Source organism: Protopterus annectens, chromosome 12.part0 (assembly GCF_019279795.1).
Source record: "Protopterus annectens isolate FY-2018-M chromosome 12.part0, PAN1.0, whole genome shotgun sequence".
In the NCBI taxonomy this organism is placed as follows: Eukaryota; Metazoa; Chordata; order Ceratodontiformes; family Protopteridae; genus Protopterus; species Protopterus annectens.
Window position 1 is genome coordinate 137552314 of NC_056746.1, and position 23424 is coordinate 137575737.

Consider the following 23424-nt stretch of genomic DNA (forward strand, 5'->3'; position numbering starts at 1 on the left):
TCGGCCATTTTAAGCATCTGTTTCTTTGGCATGGATGACTGTCCAGGTTAATGCTGTACTTGTATCTTTGTCTTTAAAGGTGTTTTAGACTTGGCCTTGGCTGCTGAAGTGGTCTTGATAGTAAGCTGTGTAGGTCTGAAAACACCCTCAGAAGCCGATGTCTGCTCAGCGGCTCCAGACCCATTTGAGGGAATAGTTTCCGTAGGCCCAATACCTTTAGTTTCCAGAGGCCTAGTTGTCTCCACATAGGAGTCGGAGGCGGCCTGTAGCTCTGAGGTAGCGGGTGTCAGGGGCTGCGAAAGCGCCTCACTGAGAACCGGCGACTGGTCTAGAAGAGGCTTCGTCGTTGGTTTTGGACCTCGGATGCCTGTCCTTTTCTTTGTCCTTGCACTTTTTATGAACTCCGTTGGTTGGTTGTTCCGGCGGCATTAGATAGTTAAACCTTCGGCCAAAGTAATGTAAAGCAAAATAGAACCGACGCTTAATAGTGCGTTGGTTGAATATAGCGCAAAAGTGACAACTAGCAACGTTGTGGTCGGGGCCTAGGCAAGGAATACAGTAAGAATGAAAATCCTTATGAGGTATTTGCTTCCCACAAGAAATACAATTGTTAACTTTTACTGACATCGGTCTGGAGCAAGAAAAAATTTCCCCAATAGGGTACTTAGCTTTATTGAAGACTTTGGATCTGAAATTCAATTTCGGAAATCTCAGGAGTTGGCCGATCGGCACTTGCAAACTGCTTTTGCTTCGGGCACCGCGTGGCAAGAAAGACTGAAGAAAATGGCATCGGCTGCATCTTTTATACCCCTGGCACACTGATGTCAGGGAAGAGGCGACAGCAACCGACGCCGGACCAAGACTTTGGAATTCAGGCCGACTGCGGGTAGCCTGCCAACAGGATAACCCAAGTGTAATGACTACAACAGTGAAACACGATGAACATCTGGCAATTTAAGGCCCTACTGGCCAAGGTTGCAGAAGTGTATACCTTCTTATCCCATCTATCCAGCGCCCTAGAGTCTCTATCAGAGGGGGTAGGATTTTTGGCAGTAGTAGCCTTAATGCCTTTGTGTCCCTGTGAAATGGTCTCAGGATCCGCAGTGGGATTTTTAAAAAGGAACTTGTGAGAGTCAGGAACCCTGTAATATCGATCAGGTTTTCTGGGAGCAGGAGGTAAAGAGTCAGGGGCCAACCTAGATTCCAAAAAGGCATCATCCACAATGTCCAGTACAGGAGGGATAGCTAAAGGCCTGTGTTGGGGCAGGAGTAAGAAATCCCTAAGCCTCTTTTTAGAATCAGTGTAATCCTGGCTTTCCCAACAAAAATGCTCCCTAAGAGTATGCAAGGTTTCACCAAAAGAGAAATCCTCTGGGGGAGAAGCAGAGGGAATAGAGTCCTCTTCATCAGAATCCCCATAGGTAGATAAGGGTAAATCCTGGTCATCAGAGGAAACAGAAATTTCAGAATCCTGGTCAGAAGTATCATAAGCAAATTCAGTCCTAGGTCTCTTACAGGGGGAAAGTTGGCTTCCCCTGATTAAAGTAATAAGGTCTTCGGCCATTCTTATCATTTGTTTTTCAGGCATAGAGGCCTGACCATGCGGCCTGGGCATCAGTTTTCTAGGCATGGTTCGAGATTTGGGCCTTGAAGAAGAAGATGGCATTGGTTTAATATGCAAGTCAGTAGGCCTGAATACACCCTCAGTAGCCGGTGCCTGCACAGCGGCTCCGGACCCATCCAAGGTAGAGACATCTGCAGGTTCCACGGTTGAAGAATCTCGCGGCATACGGACTCCGAATGGGTCTCAGTAGAGGCCTGCGAATCTGAAGTAGCGGGCATCAGGGGCTGTGAAAGCGCCTCACTGAGTACCGGCGAACTGGCGACGGGCTTAGGAGAAGCTTCGTCAGCAGCTTTGGACCTAGGCAGCCTGTCTCTGTCTTTATCTTTGCATTTTTTCGAATATCGGTAGTCGGATGGCTTACCGAAGACATATCTGGATAATTAAACAGAGCACCAAAATGTTTAGAAGCGTAAATATTCCGACGACGAATAGTTTGTTGCTTAAATAAGGCACAAAACCGACAGCAAGGAACGTTGTGGTCAGGGCCTAGGCAAGGAATACAGTATGAATGGAAATCTTTATGAGGTATTTGCTTTCCACAAGAAATACAATTATTGAATTTACTGACATCGGTTTAGAGCAAGAAAATGTTTCCCCAATGGGGTACTTAGCTTTAGTTGAATACTTCGGTTCTGAAACTCGAAAACTAAAATTTCAGGAGTCAGCCGACTGGCACTTGTGAACTGCTTCTGCTTTGGGCACCGCACGGCAAGAAAGACTGATGTAATGGCATCGGCTGCATTCTTTATACCCCTGACTACCTGACGTCACAGAAGATGAGACAGCAACCGATGCAGGACCCAAGACTTTGATAATCAGGCCGAATGAGGGCTACTGCAAGCAGATAACCCAAATGTGATGACTGCAACAGTGAAACACAAAGAACATCAGACTGTATTTCAGGACAAACTGGTTAACTGGACTGGTTTACACAGCACGTGGGCTGAAGCACAGTGGGCCCAAAGACTGTATACGTTGATCTAGTGAGGGATTGTGAAGCAATCACATCATATATATGGTGACACTTGAAACACAAAAACTGAATGATCTACTCTTTCTGTTACAAAGGCAAAGAAAACGTATACACCAGCAGAATAGAAATGCAGGTTTTCATCATGGTTACTCATTTTGCACTGGAAAGCAGAGTGCAGTTTGTGATGACCAAGACAAAGTAAAACTGTGTAGGAACTTCCCATAACAGGAGGTTCATACAGATCATTACTGCATAAGTCCTGAATAGTAGAACTTCTTACCACTGAGTCATTGATGTCCGGCCCGATTTCAAAAGCACAGAATTCCTTCCCTGCATGGCAGATCATCTTTCCTGGGACGTCAGGACATTCACAGTATAAAATGCCATCCTCTTATGCCACATTAGAGCTTTCTTGCCCAAAAGTACAGTTGTGTACACTTACCATAAATGTAGATGTTCAAGTGTCTTCACTGTTGCAGTCATGACTGTAGGGTTCTCCCCTGCCGGCAGGCAGTCCTCGGTCGGCCAGAATCCCAAAGTCTGGGTCGGCCGGCTGTTCAGCCATGCTCCCTGGCGCCAGAGCCAGGAGTACAAAGCTGACAGCCGACGCCATGTTCTCCAGTTTTTCTTGCCCCAGATGTCAGGAGTCCCAAAATGAATAAGGTCCCATACCCTTTGCAAATACACCTCAGAAGAATGGTGAAAAAAGGAACCACAGAAAAGTAAAAATAAGAGGGGACAGGAGGAAGGGAAACCCAGACTGCAACAGTGAAGACACTTGAACATCTACATTTATGGTAAGTGTACACAGCTGTACTATATTCATCATGTTTCACTGTTGCAGTCATGACTGTAGGGTAGAATCCCAAAGCAGAATGAAAGGGAGGTGGTCATAAAGAAGAAGGGGCGGCTAAAAGGCCCTGCAAGACTGCAGAAGCAAAGCCTGCCCTAAACTTAGAGTAGAGAGGTAGATTGTAGTGCTTTGAAAAAGTATGCACTGAACTCCAAGTTGCAGCTTCCAAAATGTCTTTGGTAGGAACTCCCTGAGGAAGGCAGCGAAGTGGCAGCAGCTCTGGTGGAATGAGTCCTTATACTCCCTGGGATTTGCTTTCCATGGTGTGAATAGCAAAATCTGATTCCATGAGCAATCCATTTAGAAATGGTCTGTTTTGAAATGGCTTTACCTTGGGAACTTGAAGCATAAGAAACAAACAATTGCTCAGATTTCCTGATGTCCTTGGTTCTGTCCAGGTAAAAACGTAGTTGTCTGTGTACATCCAAGGAATGTAAGATCCTTTCCCCTTTATTTTGAGGAGTGGGGAAAAAGTTGGCAAGTGAATAGTTTGATTTAAAGCCACTTTGGAAACCACCTTAGGCATGAAAGTATGATTAGTCCTTAAAGACACCCTGTCTTGATGAAAAATAATATAAGGTTCCACAGCCATAAGAGCTTGCAACTCTGAAACTCTCCTGGCAGAGGTCAGAGCTAACAGGATGGCTGTTTTCCAAGATAAAAACTTGATGTCAGAAGTGGCAGCAGGCTCAAAAGGAGGTAAGGTGAGTTTTTCCAAAACATAGTTAAGATCCCAAGCAGGAATGGGAGGAGATCTAGGGGGCCTTAAGTTCTTAGCTCCTCTGAGAAACTGTCTCATGAGCTGGTGGGAAAAGATTGGAGGGTCTGTATTATAATGAGCAGAAATAGCAGAGGCATGTATCTTAATGGAAGAGAAAGAGAGACCCTTATGTAAAAGGTCTGTCAGGTAAAGTAAAATCAAAGGAATGTTAGGAAGAAGAGGATCAGAATCCTGAGCCTGCATCCAGGAACAAAATATTTTCCATTTTCCTGCATAAGATTTTCTAGTGCTACGACGTCTAGCTTCTAAAATGACATCCATAACCTGCTTGGGTAGGAGAGAATGAATCAAAGACCCTGGATTAACCAGGCCGCCAGGCTGAGAGTTCTGACATGGGAGTGTAGAACCTGACCCTGGTGTTGGGACAGAAGGTTCGGAGACTGTGGTAAAATCCAAGGGGGCTCCAGACAAAGGTTTTTCAGAGTTGGGTACCAAAACTGTCGAGGCCAATTTGGGGCCAGCAAGATTATCATCTTGGGCTTGTCTTGTTTGATCTTTAATAATACCCGTGGAAGAAGAGGTAGAGGCGGAAAGGCGTATCCCGAGAGATTTCTCCAACTAAATGATAGTGCATCCACTTTCCAAGCTTGTTCGTGGAAAGTCCTGGTGCAAAAAATCTGTAGTTGATGATTGAGGTGGGATGCAAAGAGGTCTATGTGAGGACATCCCCAGACTGCGGTTATCATCTTGAATATTTCGGTGTCCAGCATCCACTCGTGTGGGTCCGAAAGGTTTCTGCTCAGACAGAATGCCAGGAAGTTTTGTTTCCCTGGTAGAAACTGAGCTTGAAGGTCCAGATTGCAAGCTAGAGCTATGTTCCACAGATCCATGGCTAGTCTGCAAAGGGGGTAGGAATGAGATCCCCCTTGATTGTTTATGTACCACATAACTGTGGTGTTGACTGTCCATATCAGTAGTTGTCCAGGGTGTAGAAGATTCCTGAAGGCCAATAGGGCTTTCTGAACGGCTAACATTTCCTTTAAACTGATATGCAGGTGCTTCTGATCCTTTGTCCAAAGGCCTTGCAGACAGTTGCCCAGAAAATGGGCTTGCCAGGCATAATCTGAGGCATCCGTGGTTAGTATCTGAGTGGCAGGAGGCAGGCAGAAGGGTTTTCCTTTGTTTAGAGTACATGCCTTGGACCACCAAAGGAGCTCCTTTTGAAGACAAGGCAGGACGAAGATCAGTATGTCTAAACTGTGGCAATGCTAAGACCATACACTTTTTAGGTACCACTGTATTTTCCTCATATGTAGTCTTGCATATGGTACGAGAAGAATGCAGGAGGCCATGTAACCCAAAGCCTGCAGGAATCTCCTTGCAGATAGCCAAGTTAAAGTTGCCAAGGTTTTGAAAGTTGAAGCCCGCTGTAACTGTTTTTCGTATGTCAGAAATGTAATCTGGGTTGTTGTGTTTAGAGAAGCGCCCAGAAAAATTATCTGTTGTGAGGGAGTCAAATTTGACTTTTTTATGTTTACAGTGAATCAGAGGAACTTGAGAAGATTCTGAACAAACTGTAGATGCTGGAGTAAGACATCCTTGCTGTCTGCCTGAATAAGACAGTCGTCCAGATAAGGGTAAATTTGAATTCCCTTGAGTCTGCAATAAGCTACTACTGGAGCCAGGCATTTGGTGAAGACCCTGGGCGCAGTAGACAATCCAAAGGGCAGCGCAGAGAATTGAAAGTGCCTCGATCCGGCCTTGAACCTGAGGAATTTCCTGTGGTCCTGCCTGATGGGAATGTGTAAATATGCCTCCTTTAAATCTAAAGTTACCATCCAAGCATTTTTGGTCAGCACTGGAAGTAGCTGCTGTAGAGTAAGCATCTTGAATTTTGGTATCTCTAGAAAAGTGTTCAAGACTGACATATCCAGAATGGGTCTCCATGAATTTTGCTTCCTGGGGACTAGAAAGAGCCTTGAGTAAAAACCTTGTCCCATCTCTGAAAGTGGAACTAGTTCTATGGCTTTCATAGCCAACAGAGCTTCCATGTGGTTTAAGGCCTCTGTCCATTGATGTTTTGGATGATCTGGCCATCCGCTTGGCCTTGGTAGGGTATGAAAATGGAATTTGTAACCTCTTGAAACCACATCCAGAACCCACTTGTCTTGGTTATATGAGTCCAATTTTGGTGAAAAAGAGAAAGTTTTCCTCCGAGAGGGGCTTCCAGGCAAGAGGTTCCTGCAGCCCAACAGAGGGAGTCATTGAGTCTGTTTCCTATGAGCTTGCGACCTGTCCTCTCCTCCCCTAAGGCTGGAAGCAGTCCACTGTCTTGGTCTATAAGAAGCTTGTGTTTGAGGCCTTCCTCGGGAGCGTCTGTATCTACCCCTTTGAGGCCTGTCTGAATTGGGAAAGGACCAGTTTTTAGTAGGCCAATTCCTACTAAATCTGGGTTGCTGTACTTGTAAGAAATCTTTAACTGTTTGCATGGATTTCGCCTTGTCCTCCATCTTTATAATCACTTCTTCAGCCTTAGATCCAAACAAAACATTATGCTGAACAGGAGCATCCAATAATTTAGCTTTTACTTGATCTGACAAATTTTGTTCCTTTAACCATGCATGCCTTCTAATTACTGTGCCAGAGGCAGCAGCCCTACAAGAAGCCTCCAAGGCATCAAATCCACAGTGTAAACCATGCTTCCCAACTTGTTCAGTGGCATGCATTAAGTCATGTAATTCCTTATCACCTGCACAGGCGGAAATGGAAGTTAGCTTTTGCTTCAAAACAGACAAGAGAAATTGCTGGTATTTCAGCATATGAAACTGACAGTTTAAAGCCCTAATAGATAAAGTAGCAGAAGTGTACACTTTTTTGCCCCATCTTTCTAAAGATCTGGAATCCTTCTCAGTGGGAATGGGGTTTTTAGCAGAAGCAGCCTTAACTCCCTTAGGACCCTGAGAAATGGTTTCAGAGTCAGCAGTAGGGTTCTTGTATAAAAACTGGTGGGAATCAGGAACCCTGTAATATCTGTCAGGCTTAACAGGAGCTGTAGGAAAAGAGTCAGGGGTTAAGTTAGCCTATGAAAAAGCATCATCCACAATATCCAAAATAGGAGGAATAGCCAGGGGTCTATGTTGGGGAAGAAGAAGAAAATCCCTTAGTCTTTTCTTAGATTCCGAATACTCCTGTCCTTCCCAGTGGAAATGTTCCCTCATTTCATGCAAAGTTTCCCCAAAAGAGAAATCCTCAGGGGGAGAAGCTGAAGGAATGGATTCCTCAGCATCAGAATCCTCATAAGGAGGGAAAGAATATTCCTGGTCAGAAGAAGAAACTGAAGAAACAGAAGCCTGATCAGAGGAATCATAAGAAACATCCTGCCTTGGCCTTTTATCTGGAGGGGGATGTGAACCCCTAATAATAGTAAGTAAGTCCTCCGCCATCTTAAGTAACTGTTTCTGTGACTTGGGTGCCGGTTCAGAAGAGGCCTGTGTTGCAGTCTTTGATTTGGAAGGAGTCTTTGCCTTTGTCTTTGCCTTTATTAGAAGCTGAGTAGGCCTGAAAACCCCTTCAGAAGCCGGTACCTGCACAGTGGTCCGGACCCATCCGAAGGAGCATTGTCCGAAGGTCCTGCAACAGAAATATTCAAAGGCCTAGTTGGCTCCTCGTGGGAGTCCGTTTCGGCCATCGGTTCCAAAATGGCCGACGACAGGGGCTGCAAAAGCGCCTCACTGACGACGGCTGAACCTGAAGCTGGCTCTGCTTGAACGATATCATCTGATTTGGACCTCAGAGGCCTGTCTTTGTCCTTGCGTCATTTGTGAACTTCGGTAGCCAGAACCGTATCCGATGACATTTTGTAATTAAAACGCCTACCGAAGTAATGAAATGCAAAATCGTACCTTTGTTTAATTGTACGTTGATTGAAACTAGCACAAAACCGACAACTAGCTACGTCGTAGTCAGGGCCTAAGCAAGGAATACAGTAAGAATGAAAATCCTTATGAGGTATTTGCTTCCCACATGAAATACAATTATTAACTTTTTCTGACATCGGACTGGAGCAAGAAAAAAGTTTCCCCAAAGGGGTACTTAGCTTTGAGTAGGAGAAGAAAGTCTTCGGACTGAAGTTTGTTCAGAAAAAATTGTCAGGAGTCAGCCGACCGGCACTTGCGAACTGCTATCACCGCACGGCAAGAAAGACTGGAGAACATGGCGTCAGCTGTCAGCTTTGTATTCCTGGCCCTCTGACGTCAGGGAGCATGGCTAAACAGCCGACGCCGGACCCAGACTTTGGGATTCTGGCCGACCGAAGACTGCCTGCCGGCAGGGGAGAACCCTACAGTCATGACTGCAACAGTGAAACACGATGAACATCAACAAGCAGTAACAAATGCAAGTGTTATTCTAAGCCTCTTACTTTTGGTTTAAGCAGTTGGGCTTAATGCTAACCCCTTAGCTCTCCCTGGTCTTCTCTCTCAGATTCTAAAAAATATGGATGGACAATTTCCTATGGTTTCTCTTGCCAGTCTGGTTGATATGAGCATCCTGAAACAGTGTAACAACTGCCTTATGTACACAGACAACCACCTACTACTACCACCTAGGAACACAATTTGTGAGAGATGCAATTACATTAAGAACCTGGAGTCTAAACTCTCTCCCTCACAAGCCAGTATATCTGGCACGGAGAAGGTTGTCAACACAATCATTACACCTCAACCACCCACACCTACACAACACACACCCACATATGTGGAGGTACTCAACAAAAACATACCCAAACAAAGGAGACCTCCGAGGTAAAAACACATACTCTTGCCAGAACACAAATGCCCACAGATTCCTCAATTTTGTCAATGCAAATGCTTTGGAACAGCTAGTCAATAAACCCCACAAGAGGTGATAATATCTTGGACTTGGTATTAACCAGCATAAGTAACCACTGCAGCATCAACCTCCCTTGTAAGATCCCACCATAAAGCGGGCATGTTCAAAGTCACCATCTTCTCCGACCCCCCCTCTAGCTAGGGTCAATGAAAAAAACTACTCCAAAGCTGATTATAGCCCTCCTGATGGATGGTATAAACAGCTTCACAGCCCCTCCCCCCTCTATAGGAACTGGCATCAGTATCCAAAACTATACAAAATTACTATACAAACATTTATATAGATGCATGGCATCAGGAATACCTGACCAGACTAAATCATCCTCTACAAGGAAGAGTAAACCTGTCTGGTGGACATCTGCAATAAATAAACTCCATAACAAAATAAAAAAATTGCTGTCCAGGACCAAGAAGGAGCAGGTGCCCAACTGGAAGTACTCTCTCCTTAGCCTAAACAAGCAAATAAGAGCACTAGTGAAATCCTCCAAAGCAAACATTGAGTCCAAATTGGCCACATCTACTAGAGACAATCATAAGGCCTTCTTCACATATGTCCACAATCTCAAAGGTAGCACCCAGATCTGTTCATAACTGGTGGTCAAGGACACCACATATACAAATGCCAAAGATATAGCAAAGTTGCTGGCTGACAGATTCAGCGAAAATTTCACCCCTCTGTCCACCCCAGCAGTAAATCAGGACATTCCCAGTACCTGCCCCCTTCCCCTTATATCTAGGGATCAAATCATAACTGCTTTTTCAAAGCAAAAAATACAGCCTCCATTGGACCTGATAACATCCCAGGCTGCATCCTACATGAACTCAGGCAGGAACTTGCACTACCATTCGACGCACTATTCAACCAAAGCCTGAGTATCGGTTTTGTCCCAGCTGAGTGGAGAACAGCCACTGTCATCCTTTTACACAAAGATGGAGCCATCCACTGATCCAGGAAATTATAGACCCATCAGCCTAACATACTAATCTGCAAGGCCATGGAATGGATTATCATGGACCTCATTAATAAGGACATTGGCAACCCCCAAACACTCAATCCCACACAGTTTGGCTTGGTCAAGGGGAGGTCATGTCTGTTAAATTTGGTAGACTTTTTTCAGACAGTCACCAAAGCCATGGATGAGGGGAAGACCGTGCACACCACCTACCCTGACCTGGCCACAGCCTTCAACACTATTCCCCACTCGGGCATAACAGATAAACTCTCTCAAACAGGCATCACTCCATATGTTACCAGATGAGTAGACAACTGGCAAACTGACAGAACCCACCTAGTCAAAATAGGGGAAGCCACCTCAAGCAGTAGACCCGCACTGAGTGGCGTACCCCAGGGTTCGGTCTTGGAGCCTCTGTTATTTGGTATATACTTTTCTGAGGTACAGGCCATAACCAGTAGGCTATGACTGACTAAGTTTGCGGATGACTGCAAGTTGGGAGCTGTCATCAATTCTCCTAATGATGTGGACATCCTTCAAGAGGGCCTCACCCAAACAAATGACTGGTGCCAGAAAGATGGCCTCAAGCTGAATACAAAAAAAAGCATCATCGTCCCCTTTGGGGAGAGAGATATCCCCACAAATTATCACATTAATAACATTTTAAGCACGCAGTCAGTAGTGAGGGATTTGGGCACCCAGATTGATAGCAGCCTGACTTTTGACCGCCATGTTGCTGCCACTATACGGAAAGCTTTCTACATGGCCCACCTCATAAGTAAGGGTATCTCATCCAGGGACAAAGAGGTCATAACATCCCTGTATTCTTCCCTTATAAGGCCCATTACTGAGTACAATTCCCCACTCGGCATGTACTTCACAAAGTACATGCAGCAGCTGGAGAGACCACAGAGGTTCCTCAACAGAAGAATACAAGGCCTCAAAAATCTACCATACACAGATAGTCTAAAAGCCTTATCCCTCTACTCTGTTTTATACAGAGTCCTCAGAGGTGACTTCTATCTGGCATACAAGGCGATCTCGGACCACGCCATGATGGGACTGCTGCATATCTGCAAGTCAAGCTCCACTCAAGTAACCTGCACACTCGGCCTCAACCTGGTCTGTGACATCAATAGGACTTGCTGGCGGGACAGATTTGTGTCCCAGAGAATCCCCCATCTATGGAATAGGCTCCCTCTCCACATTAAGCAGAATACCTCTTTACTCTTTTTAAGCGCAATGTGGATAACGGGATGGGAAATAGAAAATACATTCTGGGATTCCACCTGAGTCCCTGCTGGACAGGGGCATCGGGTGCTGATTTGTCTATGGATGAGCTAAACTATTGGCTAGGCTTATAAGGGCCTCAGGGCCACTAGACTAGTAACTTCCTATGATCCTATACAGTTAGGCTACAGATCTCTCTTTCTTTCCCATGTCCATGTTTCTTTTTTGCAACTTTTAAAAATCTCTAGGTTGTGTTCATTATATTTTCTCACTTCCTCCAGCAAATCTTTTTCCAAATGGTCCAGAGTTTCTTGGTCATGTGTTTTGGATGAATCTGTTGTATTAAGGAATATAGGTTTGCATTTGAAGCTTTTGACAGTTTTTCTTTTACAAGTAATGTCTGAGGCATCTACTCTGCTGCAGCTGAGGATGGAAATGGGATACCTGGATTCTAAGAAATTTGGTGTATCCACTAAAAAATATCCCTTTTCACCAACACCAAAACGGAATCTGAAATGTCAGGAGGAGTTGATATTGGGACCATAAAGATTTCAGGTACATATGAATTCTTCTCATGTGTAGTCGGTGCAGAAGGTAGCATAAGAATCACAGGAGCCATGACACCAAGAATGCAGAGGACATCCCCTGCAGAGACAGTAGTCTGTGTGGAAAAACTCTGGAAAATATCCAGATACAGATCTACTCTCTCCTGTGGAAGAAAAGTTTTTTTAAACTGAGGAGTCTAGGAGACACCCAAGGAAAGCAATCCTGTGGGAATGAGTCAGACAAGTCTTTAAGTTCACATGAAACCCCACTCTATGTACAAAAGGGAGCATTATTAACCAAAAGTTTAGCAGCAGCTGGGTTCACTAAAGCAAAAGCTGGTGGGTCTGATATGGGACATGTGTATACAAAATTAAAAGACACAGGAACTTTATACAATCTATCTGCCTTCTTGGGGGCAGCGGACAGGGTTGCCCGGCAAGTAACAAATTATGACAAACACACACTCCAAAGCTTAAAGAATGGAAGAAATTGGGGTAGGTTCTGGAAATTCATTGTAATAATTCATAATACTTTTTTAGGGACCGAGAAACATTATTGCTTTGCCACTTAAACAAGTGATTCAGACTGGAAATAGTTTCAGAGAAAGAGAATCCTTCAAATCAGTAACACTTTCCCCTAACTTTAAAAATAATGTTTTGCAGAAAAAATACAATTTCTGTCATAAAAAATAAAGTGGAATTTTTTCCCCCCATTGAAACTTATCTGCCCAGCACTGGAACAGTGTCAGCTGATTGTCAGTCCTTGAAAGTCTGCAAGATTAGTGCTTGGTGCCCAAAGCTTGAGCTGGTTAATGGTTTGGGTGTGTAGAAAGTACCCTAAAGCTTTTGAAGCCATCCAGATGTTATATCTTTAGCAATATATAACCCATATAGTTAACATAATGCTACTGCAGCAGTGGTCAAATGATGAACATCACCTACGACTTCTGTTGGGCCAAAGAAACCAAACACGGATCACCCCTGCTTAATCTGGAAAATATTCCAATCTGCCAGGATTTTGCAAAGGCCCCTGGGTTTTGGGAAGTAGAAAAAGCTGAATACAGATGTTTCTAAGCTGTATAAATTTTGTCTTTCAGGATGGGTATCAGAGAAGACAGGACCAAGGCTCCTCAAACATTTTCCCTAAATAGTGGCTCAGCTGTTTCTGTGGAGAAGCCAGCGTTGCTGTAAGGCCAGTCTACAGAAAATCTCCCAAGACAGGAGGTCCATCCATGGAATAGGTCAAGAAAAGGTGAATTACAGGGAGAGGTTTCATCGTCAATTTCAGAAACAAAGAATTTCAGACTCCTCAAAATCCCCTTGTCATGGAGAAAGTGACAGAACAGCTGTCCTTTATACCTAGCTCCAGAAGAAAGCATGAGGTTGGTATATAAGACAAGGTGTGAATGGCAAGACAGCATTGAGTACTATGCAAAAAAGCTCATGTGTGGGATGGTTCACTTAAAAAGCACTGCAAGGATATAAGATGCCAATAAGTAGCTTTATGTAGGTGCCAAACCCTGCAAGAAAATAGTTAACCACTTATTAAACAGTGCACCCACATTTAACATACACGCCAGTCCTGTGACCTCACTGAATGGAAAAGCTCAAAACAGTTTGATCAATGCTTGCCAGTATGTTTTCCCTGAGGGGGAAGCAGGGAAGGGGGGATAGGGCTAAGAGCAGACTCCTCAAGTAGAAGCATTACTACCCAGTATAGAAGCCTTTGAAGGGCACTATCTGATCTTTTATTCTTAATCATGCTTGTAACATCTGCACCAAATCCTCTGAAGTGGGAAGAGTGGCATAAAGAAGTATCAATACACCAGGACACATCCCAAGGTAGTAATGGGGGGGTGCACATCGCTCTTGCTCCTCCCATCACTGGGATGCGCTTAATTCCTCATTAGTCCCAACAGGCTGGGCAGAATGCAGAAAAAGGTTGTTTTGGTGACATACACTGAGAATGTTCTGGTCAATGCCTGGGATCCCAATTCTTAACCTTCTCTCATAAGTCTGGAACTGACAAAGACTCATGGAAGAGAGCTCTCTGTCCATCCCTGGGCTGGCTATTCTCCAAAGCTACCACCTTCCCCACAGATGCTGTACACTTTTTAACTTCTCACACATTCTGTAGCAGGTTGCAGGCTGAAGCAATAACATTTGTGAAAGTAGTTCCTGTTGTGATCTGTTCTCTGGTAAAATAAATACTGCCAGTGCAGGTCCTGGTCATGATCCAAAATCGATAAACACAAGATTTTGTGATTTTGACAATGTGGGAAAATTCCAACCAATGTATTCTAGGTCTGCACTGTACAACTGGCAGAAAAGCACCAGATAGTAGAAGGACTGAGCATGTCTTATAATGACATCACAGACTGGGATAACTTGTGTCTTCTTCTTTCGGCTTTTTCCCCGGTTAGGGGTCACCACAGTGGATCACCTGTCCGCTCATGATTGGCAGTGGAGTTTTACGGTGTCAAGTTGCCAGCCCATCGCCCAACATTCCACAGAAGGCACGCACGCACTCACACCTAGGGCCAATTTAGAGTGTCCAATCGGAAAAAAACATGCTCAAGTGTGGGATCCTCAGAAAAGTACAAAGAATTTATCAAAACAGGAAACCCCAACAGTTAATCAGAGCAGAGGCTCCAAAAAGTCCGAAGTGTGTTTTCATTGTGCATAGGACTAAATGTGTTTACATGGAAACCGTTATAGCACCCAACCAGTCATTAAATATAGATGAAAACCTATTAGGCTTTCTTCACTTACGGAGACACCCACTGACATCAGTCAAGGGAAAAACAGGTTTGATGGTGTTAGAAAGTTAAACAAACAAATCAAAAGTTGATACTGACTGACAGACTGCACTGTACTCTCAAGTAAAAAGTTTAGGTTTCAAACCCACACTTCTGTAAAACAAGGAGAGTCTTATTCAAGTCACACTCACTGTGTTCTAAACAAGATTGACATCAGAAGTAAAAATGAAAACTCCAAAATGAAATGCTTACTTTAAGCTAAATATATAAGCTTCTTGAAAGGTCAGTTATCTCATGAAAAGTGTGTTTTTCAGAAAAGAAACTGCTCTTGGATCCTGTCCCTCCTTGTACTTTCATCAAATAAATTCAGACGGACTAGTTCTTATTCATTTGCAAAAAAGTATTCCATCACTGATGTTTTTTTAAAAAAGCTGCATTTTTCACAAATACTATGTGTTGTGATGTGTGTGCCTAATGCTGCCTGGAAAAGCAGCTAGAAATACATGAATATTTCTGACAGCCCCCACAGCACTATATTGTCTATAGCTATGGTCTAGGCTTACCTCTATGGCACGGTACTGTGGCAGAGCTCTCTCAATATGGTCATTGCCTTCAGCTTTTAACTGGACATGATAAATACAACCAGGCTGCAAAACAGAAAAGACAAAGCCAAAACTATAAACCATTAAGGTAGTTGAGTAACAAAATTATTAAGTATTTACTTCTGTTTATCAAGCATTTAAAAAAAAAGAGAGACTGCAGAGACTTCCCATAGCTGGATAAAATAAAAACACCATGTTTATACCACTATAGTAACAATGCCAATATACATTTTAATTAATTTACTGTTTTTTCGGTAGTTAATAGCTAATCTTATTTAGGATAAAGCACAGCTACAAAAACAACACACATTTTTTAATGCTTCTGTGATCTGCAGTCTATAAAATGGTTTAAAGTACAGTTGTGTACACTTACCATAAATGTAGATGTTAGAGTGTATTCACTGTTGCAGTCATCACCTATGGGTTATCCCTGCTGTGGTAGCCCTCAGCCGTCCCGAATACAAGACTCAATGTTTTTCTGTGTCAGCTGCTGTCACCTGTAGACTGACGTTAGGCTGTCAGTGCTATAAAGCAAGGCAGCTGACATCATTCCATCTGTTTTTTTTGCCCTAACCAAACAGAAGCCCCAGGAGATAAGGCACAAAAGACATGGTGGTGAACAAGCACCCCAAGAAGCTTATGTCTCCCAAAAGAAATAAGATACAAGGGGGAAGGAAGGAGGAAACCAGGCTGCAACAATGAATACACTCGAACATCTACATTAATGGCAAGTGTACACAACTGTACTATGTTCTTCGTGTTTCACTGCTGCAGTCATCACCTGTGGGAAGATTCCCAAAGCTGGAGAGAGGGGTGGTAGGATAGTGAAGAGACCTAGGCAGGGGTAAAGAGGCCCTGCAGTACTACAGTTGCAAACCCTGCCCTAGCCTTGGAAAAAAGAAGAAGGTGATAATGTAAAGGTATGGACAGAGGTCCAGGTGGCAGCTTCCAAGATGTCCCTGTTGGGGGACTCCTCTGAGGAATGCTGTGGAAGTGAAGGTTGCCCTAGTGGAATGGGTGCGAACAGACTTAGGGGAGGTTTCCCATGAAATCTGTAGCAGGAATGGATACAGTGTGATATCCATTTAGGGATAGTCTGTTTGGAGATGGGCTTCCCCCCTCTGCCCCGAAGGCAAAACTGACAAGAAGTTGGTCGTTTTTTCTGAAGCGTTTAGTACGGTCCAAGTAGTATCTGAGCTGCCTGTGCACGTCCAGGGAGTGCAGAATTCTTTCCCCCTTGTTTTGAGGGTTGAGGAAGAAGGTAGGCAGATGAATAGCCTGGTTGAGAGTCACATTAGATATCACCTTGGGCATAAAGGCAAGGTTAGTCCTAAGGGACACCCTGTCTACATGGAAAATGATGAAGGGCTCAATGGCCATCAGTGCCTGTAGCTCAGCTATCCTTCTGGCTGAAGTGATGGCCAGCAAAAAGGTAGTCTTCCAAAAGGGAATTTCAGTTCTGCTGAGGCAGCAGGTTCAAAGGGGGGTAGGGTCAGTTTTTCCAGAACAAAGTTAAGGTCCCAGGCTGGCGTGGGAGGCCTAATTTTAGAAGCCCCTCTTAGGAATTGCATAATCAAAGGGTGAGAGAACAAGGGCTGGTCTGTGTGTTAAACTGAGCAGAAATGGCTGAAGCATGAATCTTAACCAAAGAGAAGGAGAGGCCACTATTCAGTAATTCTGCTAGATATTCCAGGATGAGAGGGACAGCAGGTAGGGAGGCACTGGCCCATCTGGCCTGGCACCAGGAGCAGAATCTTTTCCATTTTCCTGCGTAAGATGATCTGGTGCTTGGCCTTTTGGCCTCTGTGAGAATGTCCAGCACCTGCTTGCTTAGCAGGGGCCCTTCCCTTACCTTGGGAGTATCAGCCATGCTGATAGCTTGAGAGTCTGCAAGTCTGGGTGCAGCATTTCCCCCCCTGCTTGAGTCAAGAGGTTTGGGATCTGTGGAAGCTGCCAGGGCAGATGAGATGTGAGGCTGCTCAGCAGAGGGTGCCAATGTTGCCTGGGCAAATCTGGAGCAATGAGGATGGCCTTGGGCCCCTCCTCCCTGATCTTGATGAGTACACCTTGGGAACAAGAGGAAGGGGGGGAGGCACACACAAAGCGGGAGTTCCAAGGGAAGGTTAAGGCATCCACCTTCCATGCTAGGTGGTGAAATTCCCTGGTGAAAAATTTCTTTAACTGATGGTTGAGGTGTGAAGCAAATGGATCTACCTCTGGGTTTCCCCACACTTGAATGAATTTGTGAAAGATTTTTCTGTGGAGCTGCCATTCGTGGGGGTCCACAATGTGTCTGCTTAAGTGGTCTGCCAGGGTGCAGTTAATTCCTGGGAGGTATTGGGCTATAAGGTGTAATCCCATTGATGAGGCCGTCAACCAGAGATTCATGGCTAACCTGCACAGGGGGTAAAATTGTGTCTCTCCCGTTTTGCTGATGTACCACATTAGTGTGGTGTTGCCCGTTTTCACAAGGAAAATCCCTGGCCTGAGATGAGGCTGAAAAGATGCACAGCCTTCTGTACTGCAATCATTTCCTTCTAATTGATGTATAAGGGAAGGTGTTGGGCATCCCAAAGGCGCTGGGTGCCCCAAGCGACTTCTGAAGCTTCGGTGGTGAGGGTCTGGCCTGTGGGACGGTGGATGAAGGGGAGACCTTGGTTCTTGGCACATGCATCTGTTCACTAGAGCAACTCTGCCCTTATACAGGGGATCAGAGGGAGAGAGGTCTCCAGAGGTTGAGAATGCTGGCACCAAAGGTTCCTTAGGTACCACTGAAGTTTCCTCATGTGCAGTCTGGCCAGAGGAATCAGAAGGATGCAAGAAACCATGTATCCCAAGGCTTGCAAGAACTTCCTTGCTGTGAGTTGACTTTGGGATGCCAGCTGAGTAAAGTAGAGAGAGAGACATTTCTGCTTTTCTGGGATTAGGAAGGCCATTTGGGATGCTGTGTCCACAGCAGAGCTCCCAGGAAGATGATACTCCTGGAGGGAGACTGCTTTGATTTTTTCTCATTGATGATGAATCCCAAAGAAGTGAGAAGAGTTTTGACGAAGAGCAAGTCCTGCAGGAGCTTTTCTTTGCTCTCTGCCTGGATGAGGCAGTCGTCCAGATAGGGATAAATCTGAATGTTTTTCTGTCTGCAGAATGCTATGGCCGGGGGTAGGCATTTGGTGAAAACCCTGGGAGCAGTAGATAAGCCAAAGGGAAGACCAGAGAACTGAAACTGCTGTCAGCCTGCTCTGAAATACAGGAATTTTCTGCAGGACTCCCTTATGGGGATATGGAGGTATGCATCTTTTAGGTCCAGGGTCACTAACCAGGCATTTTTTGTCAGCATAGGCAGCAGCTGCTGCAAAGTTAGCATTTTGAATTTGGGGACCACCAGGGAGGTGTTCAGAATGGATAGATCCAGGATGGGGCGCCAAGTGCCCTCCTTTCTGGGAACAAGGAATAACCTGGAATAAAAGCCTTTGCCTGTTTGATCTGTGGGAACAGGTTCTACTGCCCCTGGGGATATGAGGGTTTGGACTTGTTTTAATCCCTCTGCCCACTGATTTGGAGGCAAGTCTGGGTACCCTTTGGGAATTGGGAGTTCGTAGAAAGTGAATTTGTATATCTGAAAAATTATCTTTAAGACCCATTGGTCCTTGGTTACAGATAGCCAATTTTCTTTGCAGAGGGACAGCCTTTCTCTGAGTTTTTGGGTAAAGGGAGGGCAGGGGGGGGGGGGGGTAGGGAGTCACTGAGAGTTTTTGCCATAGAAGGATGGCTTAGAACTCCCTGCCTTAGAGGCGGATGTGGTCCACTGCTTGGTTCTCTGTTCCTGCTGTAGGGACCTGGGTGGCCTGTCCCTGTGGGGCTTAGCTTGCCCCTGTCTGCTAGGGGCAGGAAAGGACCAGTGCTTAGAGGGAAAGTTCCTGCTGAATCTAGGTGGTTGAACTTGAAAGAAATCTTTTACTGTTGGCATAGATTTTGTTTTGTCTTCCATTTTCTTAAGCACCTCTTCTGCTTTTCCCCAAGCAAGCAGTGTTTGTCCAAAGGTGCATCAATTAACTTTGACTTGACATGATCAAGTAGAGGTTGTTCCTTCAACTATGCATGTCTCTGAATGACTAATCCAGACACTGCTGCTCTGCTAGAGGCTTCTAGTGCATCATATCTGCAGTGTAAAGAATGCCTATTCACTTGACAAGGAGTGCAATAATCTGCTAACTCCTGAGAATTGGCACAGTCAGGAAAAGTAGAAATCTTTTGCTTTAATAGTTCCAAAGTGTGCTGTTGATATTTTAACATATGGAACTGACAGTTGAGAGCTCTGATGGCTAAGGTTGCAGAGGTGTATACTTTTTTACCTCATCTGTCCAGAGCTCTGGCCTCTTTATCAGAAGGAGTAGGGTTATTTGCAGAACTAGCCCTGGCTCCTTTGGGGCCCTGTGTAATAACCTCCGGGTCTGCAGCAGGATTTCTGTACAGGAAATTTGTAGGTGTCTGGTGCTCCTTTGTAATACCTGTCAGGATACTGGGAGTAGGAGGAAGGGCATCCGAGGTTAAACTGGATTCAAGGAAAATATCATCCACCACATTTAAAACATGGGGGATGGCAAAAGGTCTGTGCTGAGGAAGGTCTAGAAATTCTCTTAGCCTTTTCTTGGACTGAGGGAAGTCCTGAGATTCTCAATGGAAATGCTCCCTGAGGGTATGGAGGGTTTCCCCAAAGAAAAGTCTTCTGATAGGGAAGCAGAAGGGATGGATTCCTCTGCATCTGAATCGTCATAAGCAGTAAGAGGTTGTTGATCCTCTTCCACGTCTGAATAATCTGATTCCTCAGAATTTTGCGGTCAATAATTCAGGAGTCTTTTTCTTTTAGAAGAAGAGGCCTGACTGCCCCCGATAAGGGAAATAAGATCTTCTGCCATCTTAAGCATCTGGGCCTGGGGTGGAGGGGCAGGAGGAACATGGTGTCTAGAGGAAGATTTTCTAGGGGTGGCCTGGCTTCTAGGCCTAAGAGAAGCCATCAATCCGAGATTAGCGGTAGTCGGGCGAGAAGACATCGGTTTCTGATTGGAATCGGTAGTGCAAAAGACATCCTTGGAAGCCAGTACCTGCCTAGTGGCTCTGGACCCAACGAAGGCATAGACAGCCAAAGGCTCTGAAGACGAAGATGATTTTTGCGGCATACCAGACTCCGAAAGGGTCTCAGTAGAGGCCTGCATGGCAATCGCATCGGGCATCAGGGGCTGCGAAAGCGCCTCATTGAATTCCGGAGTACTGATGACCTGTTTAGAGTCGTCGGAAGGTTTGGCCTTGTGAGGTCTGTCTCTATTCTTATCCTTACGCTTTTTCAGAGGATCTGCTGATAGTTGGCTAACCAATGCCATATGAGAAGACGGAGGACGAATATAGCTAATTACAAAAAGAGCTCTCTGATGAATAGCTCTTGTGTTAAAGAGGGCACACAACCGAGAGCAGCCTACGTCATGGTCTGGGCCTAAACAAGTAACACAGTAAGAATAGAAGTCTCGGTGTGGGATTTGCTTTCCACAGGTGAGACAATTGTTAACGTTTTTGGACATCGGTTAGTGCAAGAAAGAGAGATCCCCAACCGGGTACTTACCTTTAGACTTTTCTGCTGTGATCTGAACTCTGGTAGCGACTGATCGGCACACTTGCGAACTGCTTCTGCTACGGCTCCACAGCAAAAAAGACTCATGTAATGGCATCAGCTGCCTTGCTTTATAGCACTGATGACCTGACGTCAGTCTACAGGCGACAGCAGCTGACACAGAAAAACACTGACTTTGGTATTCGGGCCGGCCGAGGGCTACCATAGCAGGGATAACCTAAAGTTGATGACTGCAACCATGTAACATGAAGAACATCTGTAAGTGTATTAATTATTTACAGAATAAACAAAAATGACCACTGTCCATGAAGGATACAATAGCTGGTTTCTTCAGAAAACACTGTCAATGTGGCCAAATGTTTGTAAAGCAACTACACTGTTGGTGTGCAAGGTAAGTCACCCTGCACTACTGGAGAACACAACAAGATAGAAAGCCCAGGTCTCAGTTTCCTCTAGTGGACAGGATCAAACATTCCAGTGACAGCTATTTTACTTGGGAAGAAATATGCTTGTCCTCTGCAGTACTGACAGGCAGATGGGCACACAGTCAGCAGTACAGGACATCTTGAGGACATGGGTTGCAGAAAACGCAACATCAATAAATGTCTCTCTCCAAGAAGTGAAAAGTCATTTGGTACGTGGAAACGAAGAACAAAGGAAAGCAAGCCTCACAGCAACCAACAACAAACTATTTATGCCATTTCATTAACCAGGTTAGCCACTACCGCACAGAATTCATCTTGTGAGTAGAAGCAGGGACAAAATATTCACTAATAAAAAATCTCCACTAATCTGTAAATGATATATACAAGGTCAATGCAGTACATCAACACATAAAACATTAAAAAAATACAAAGGAATAATACAAAACAAATAAATGGCAAAGCACTGCATATGGCAAAAAAATAAGACACACAAACATATAAATGAATATAGTGACCTCAATGAAACAAGGATCTGTAACGAGGACCCTACACTAGCCACAGTGCAAGACAAGAGGATGAAATAAAAGTACCATGAACAGCAATGACAAAAATCTGGCAGAATAAACAAAAAGACCCTTCTCAGAAAAAGAGTACACAAGTACTTATTACTAGCTCACAACCAATCGGGGAAAAATTTCAACAGAATCAGGGACAAGTCAAGAAAAAAATCAGGAACAATCAGGGACACACTTCAAATATTAATGCTATTAACTTGAGACATTGACAGAATCAGAGCATATGAATTCATACATATTTTCTGAAGTAAAAGATGTCTATAATGCTTAATTATTGTCATTACTCATCAAGTGTAATTCACCACCTTTCCTCCAAAAGTCACTAGTTTTAGGAGGGATTAAGAGGGACAGAGCTAAAATTTGAGTCAAAATCAGGGACAACTGACAGGTAACCCAGTATCATGCACAGATATGTACTAAATATAAAGGCCATTTGTTTTTCAGACTTGACACTTATCCTAACATACATTGCATGAAGTCAAAAATGACTTACACTTCTTAATATTAGACAACTGCATTAAATCTGAAGATTCTGGAACTCCATTTTACCTAAATAACATTAGCATGTGTGTGGTCACTGGAACATAGTCTGAATTTAGGAATAAAGAGAAGACAGAGGCTTCATCACAAAACAATGTGGAATTGTGCCAGTGTAAGGGAGGGGCACACTGAATTGTTACGTCTGTATCCTAATATTTATACATTTTGCAGGTCTTCAGAATTTAATCCTTTTGAAGAGATTAATTATGCAAACAATAAAACAGCAATTATTGTCAATCCTTTTATTTGGCCAAAATTAATGCATTACATAATTAAGGACAATGTGGAATAAATCAAATGTTTATAGCTTAGAGCCACTATTTTGGCCTTGATATGTTCAAGCACATCTTCTCTGTGTACTATCTGAACTTCTATTTTTGCATCCTTACACGCTATTACCATTAACTTTTAGTTACCAGGCTGCATATGACTAACTGCATCAGCACAGATTTATCTGAATAAGATAGTGTATTAGCTCATCTTGCAGATGGCAAGCAGGATCGAGCCTGTGAGCTGTTAACGAGAATCTCCTGTGGTACAAGGTTTGATTCCATCTGCCTTCACTTGCCTACTGTGTGATCTTCAGAAAGTCACTAAACCAGACTGTACTTTGGGCAAATGGGAATTTGGGCTAGGCTCATTATTTGGCTCCTAGACTGCATGTCTAGTAACTACCTTGACCATATAAGGAAAATGCTTTTATTGTCTATGGTGACCACCTGTCACTGGTACTAGATACCTGGAAAAGACCAAGACCTTTGGTGCTAAGTAAATTCTAAAAGGAAGGGAAGGGAACATAGCTCTCAACCTCTTAGCAAAAAAAAAAAATCTGGACAAAGCCAAAGATAATGGGGGTACAAAGCCGCAAAAACAGGGACACATTTTAAATATTGCTCTTATAAACATAGAAAATTACTAGAATAAAAGGTCTTGTGTTTCCATGCATTTTCTGAAGGATATGCAATTTGAAACTCAAATGATTATCATTATTTAGAGAATTTATTCCTCACTGATTTGCCACAAAAATCCAGAAAATCACAAATTTTAAGAGGAACACACCAAAAATATGAGGCAAACATCTGTACATTCTGCGAAAACAACATTACTAATTC

The 23424-nt window shown here is 44.1% G+C and overlaps 1 protein-coding gene across 2 annotated transcripts in view; it reads right to left on the reverse strand.

Annotated features, from left to right (window-relative positions):
• The window catches only part of LOC122816397 (nodal modulator 1-like), an 877949-nt gene that overhangs the window by 185294 nt on the left and 669231 nt on the right, over nt 1-23424 (reverse strand). For both annotated transcript variants that reach the window (XM_044089153.1, XM_044089155.1), the window contains exon 26: nt 15111-15194. In XM_044089153.1, the coding sequence (XP_043945088.1) occupies nt 15111-15194 (84 nt within the window). The remainder of the gene's footprint in view (nt 1-15110; nt 15195-23424) is intronic.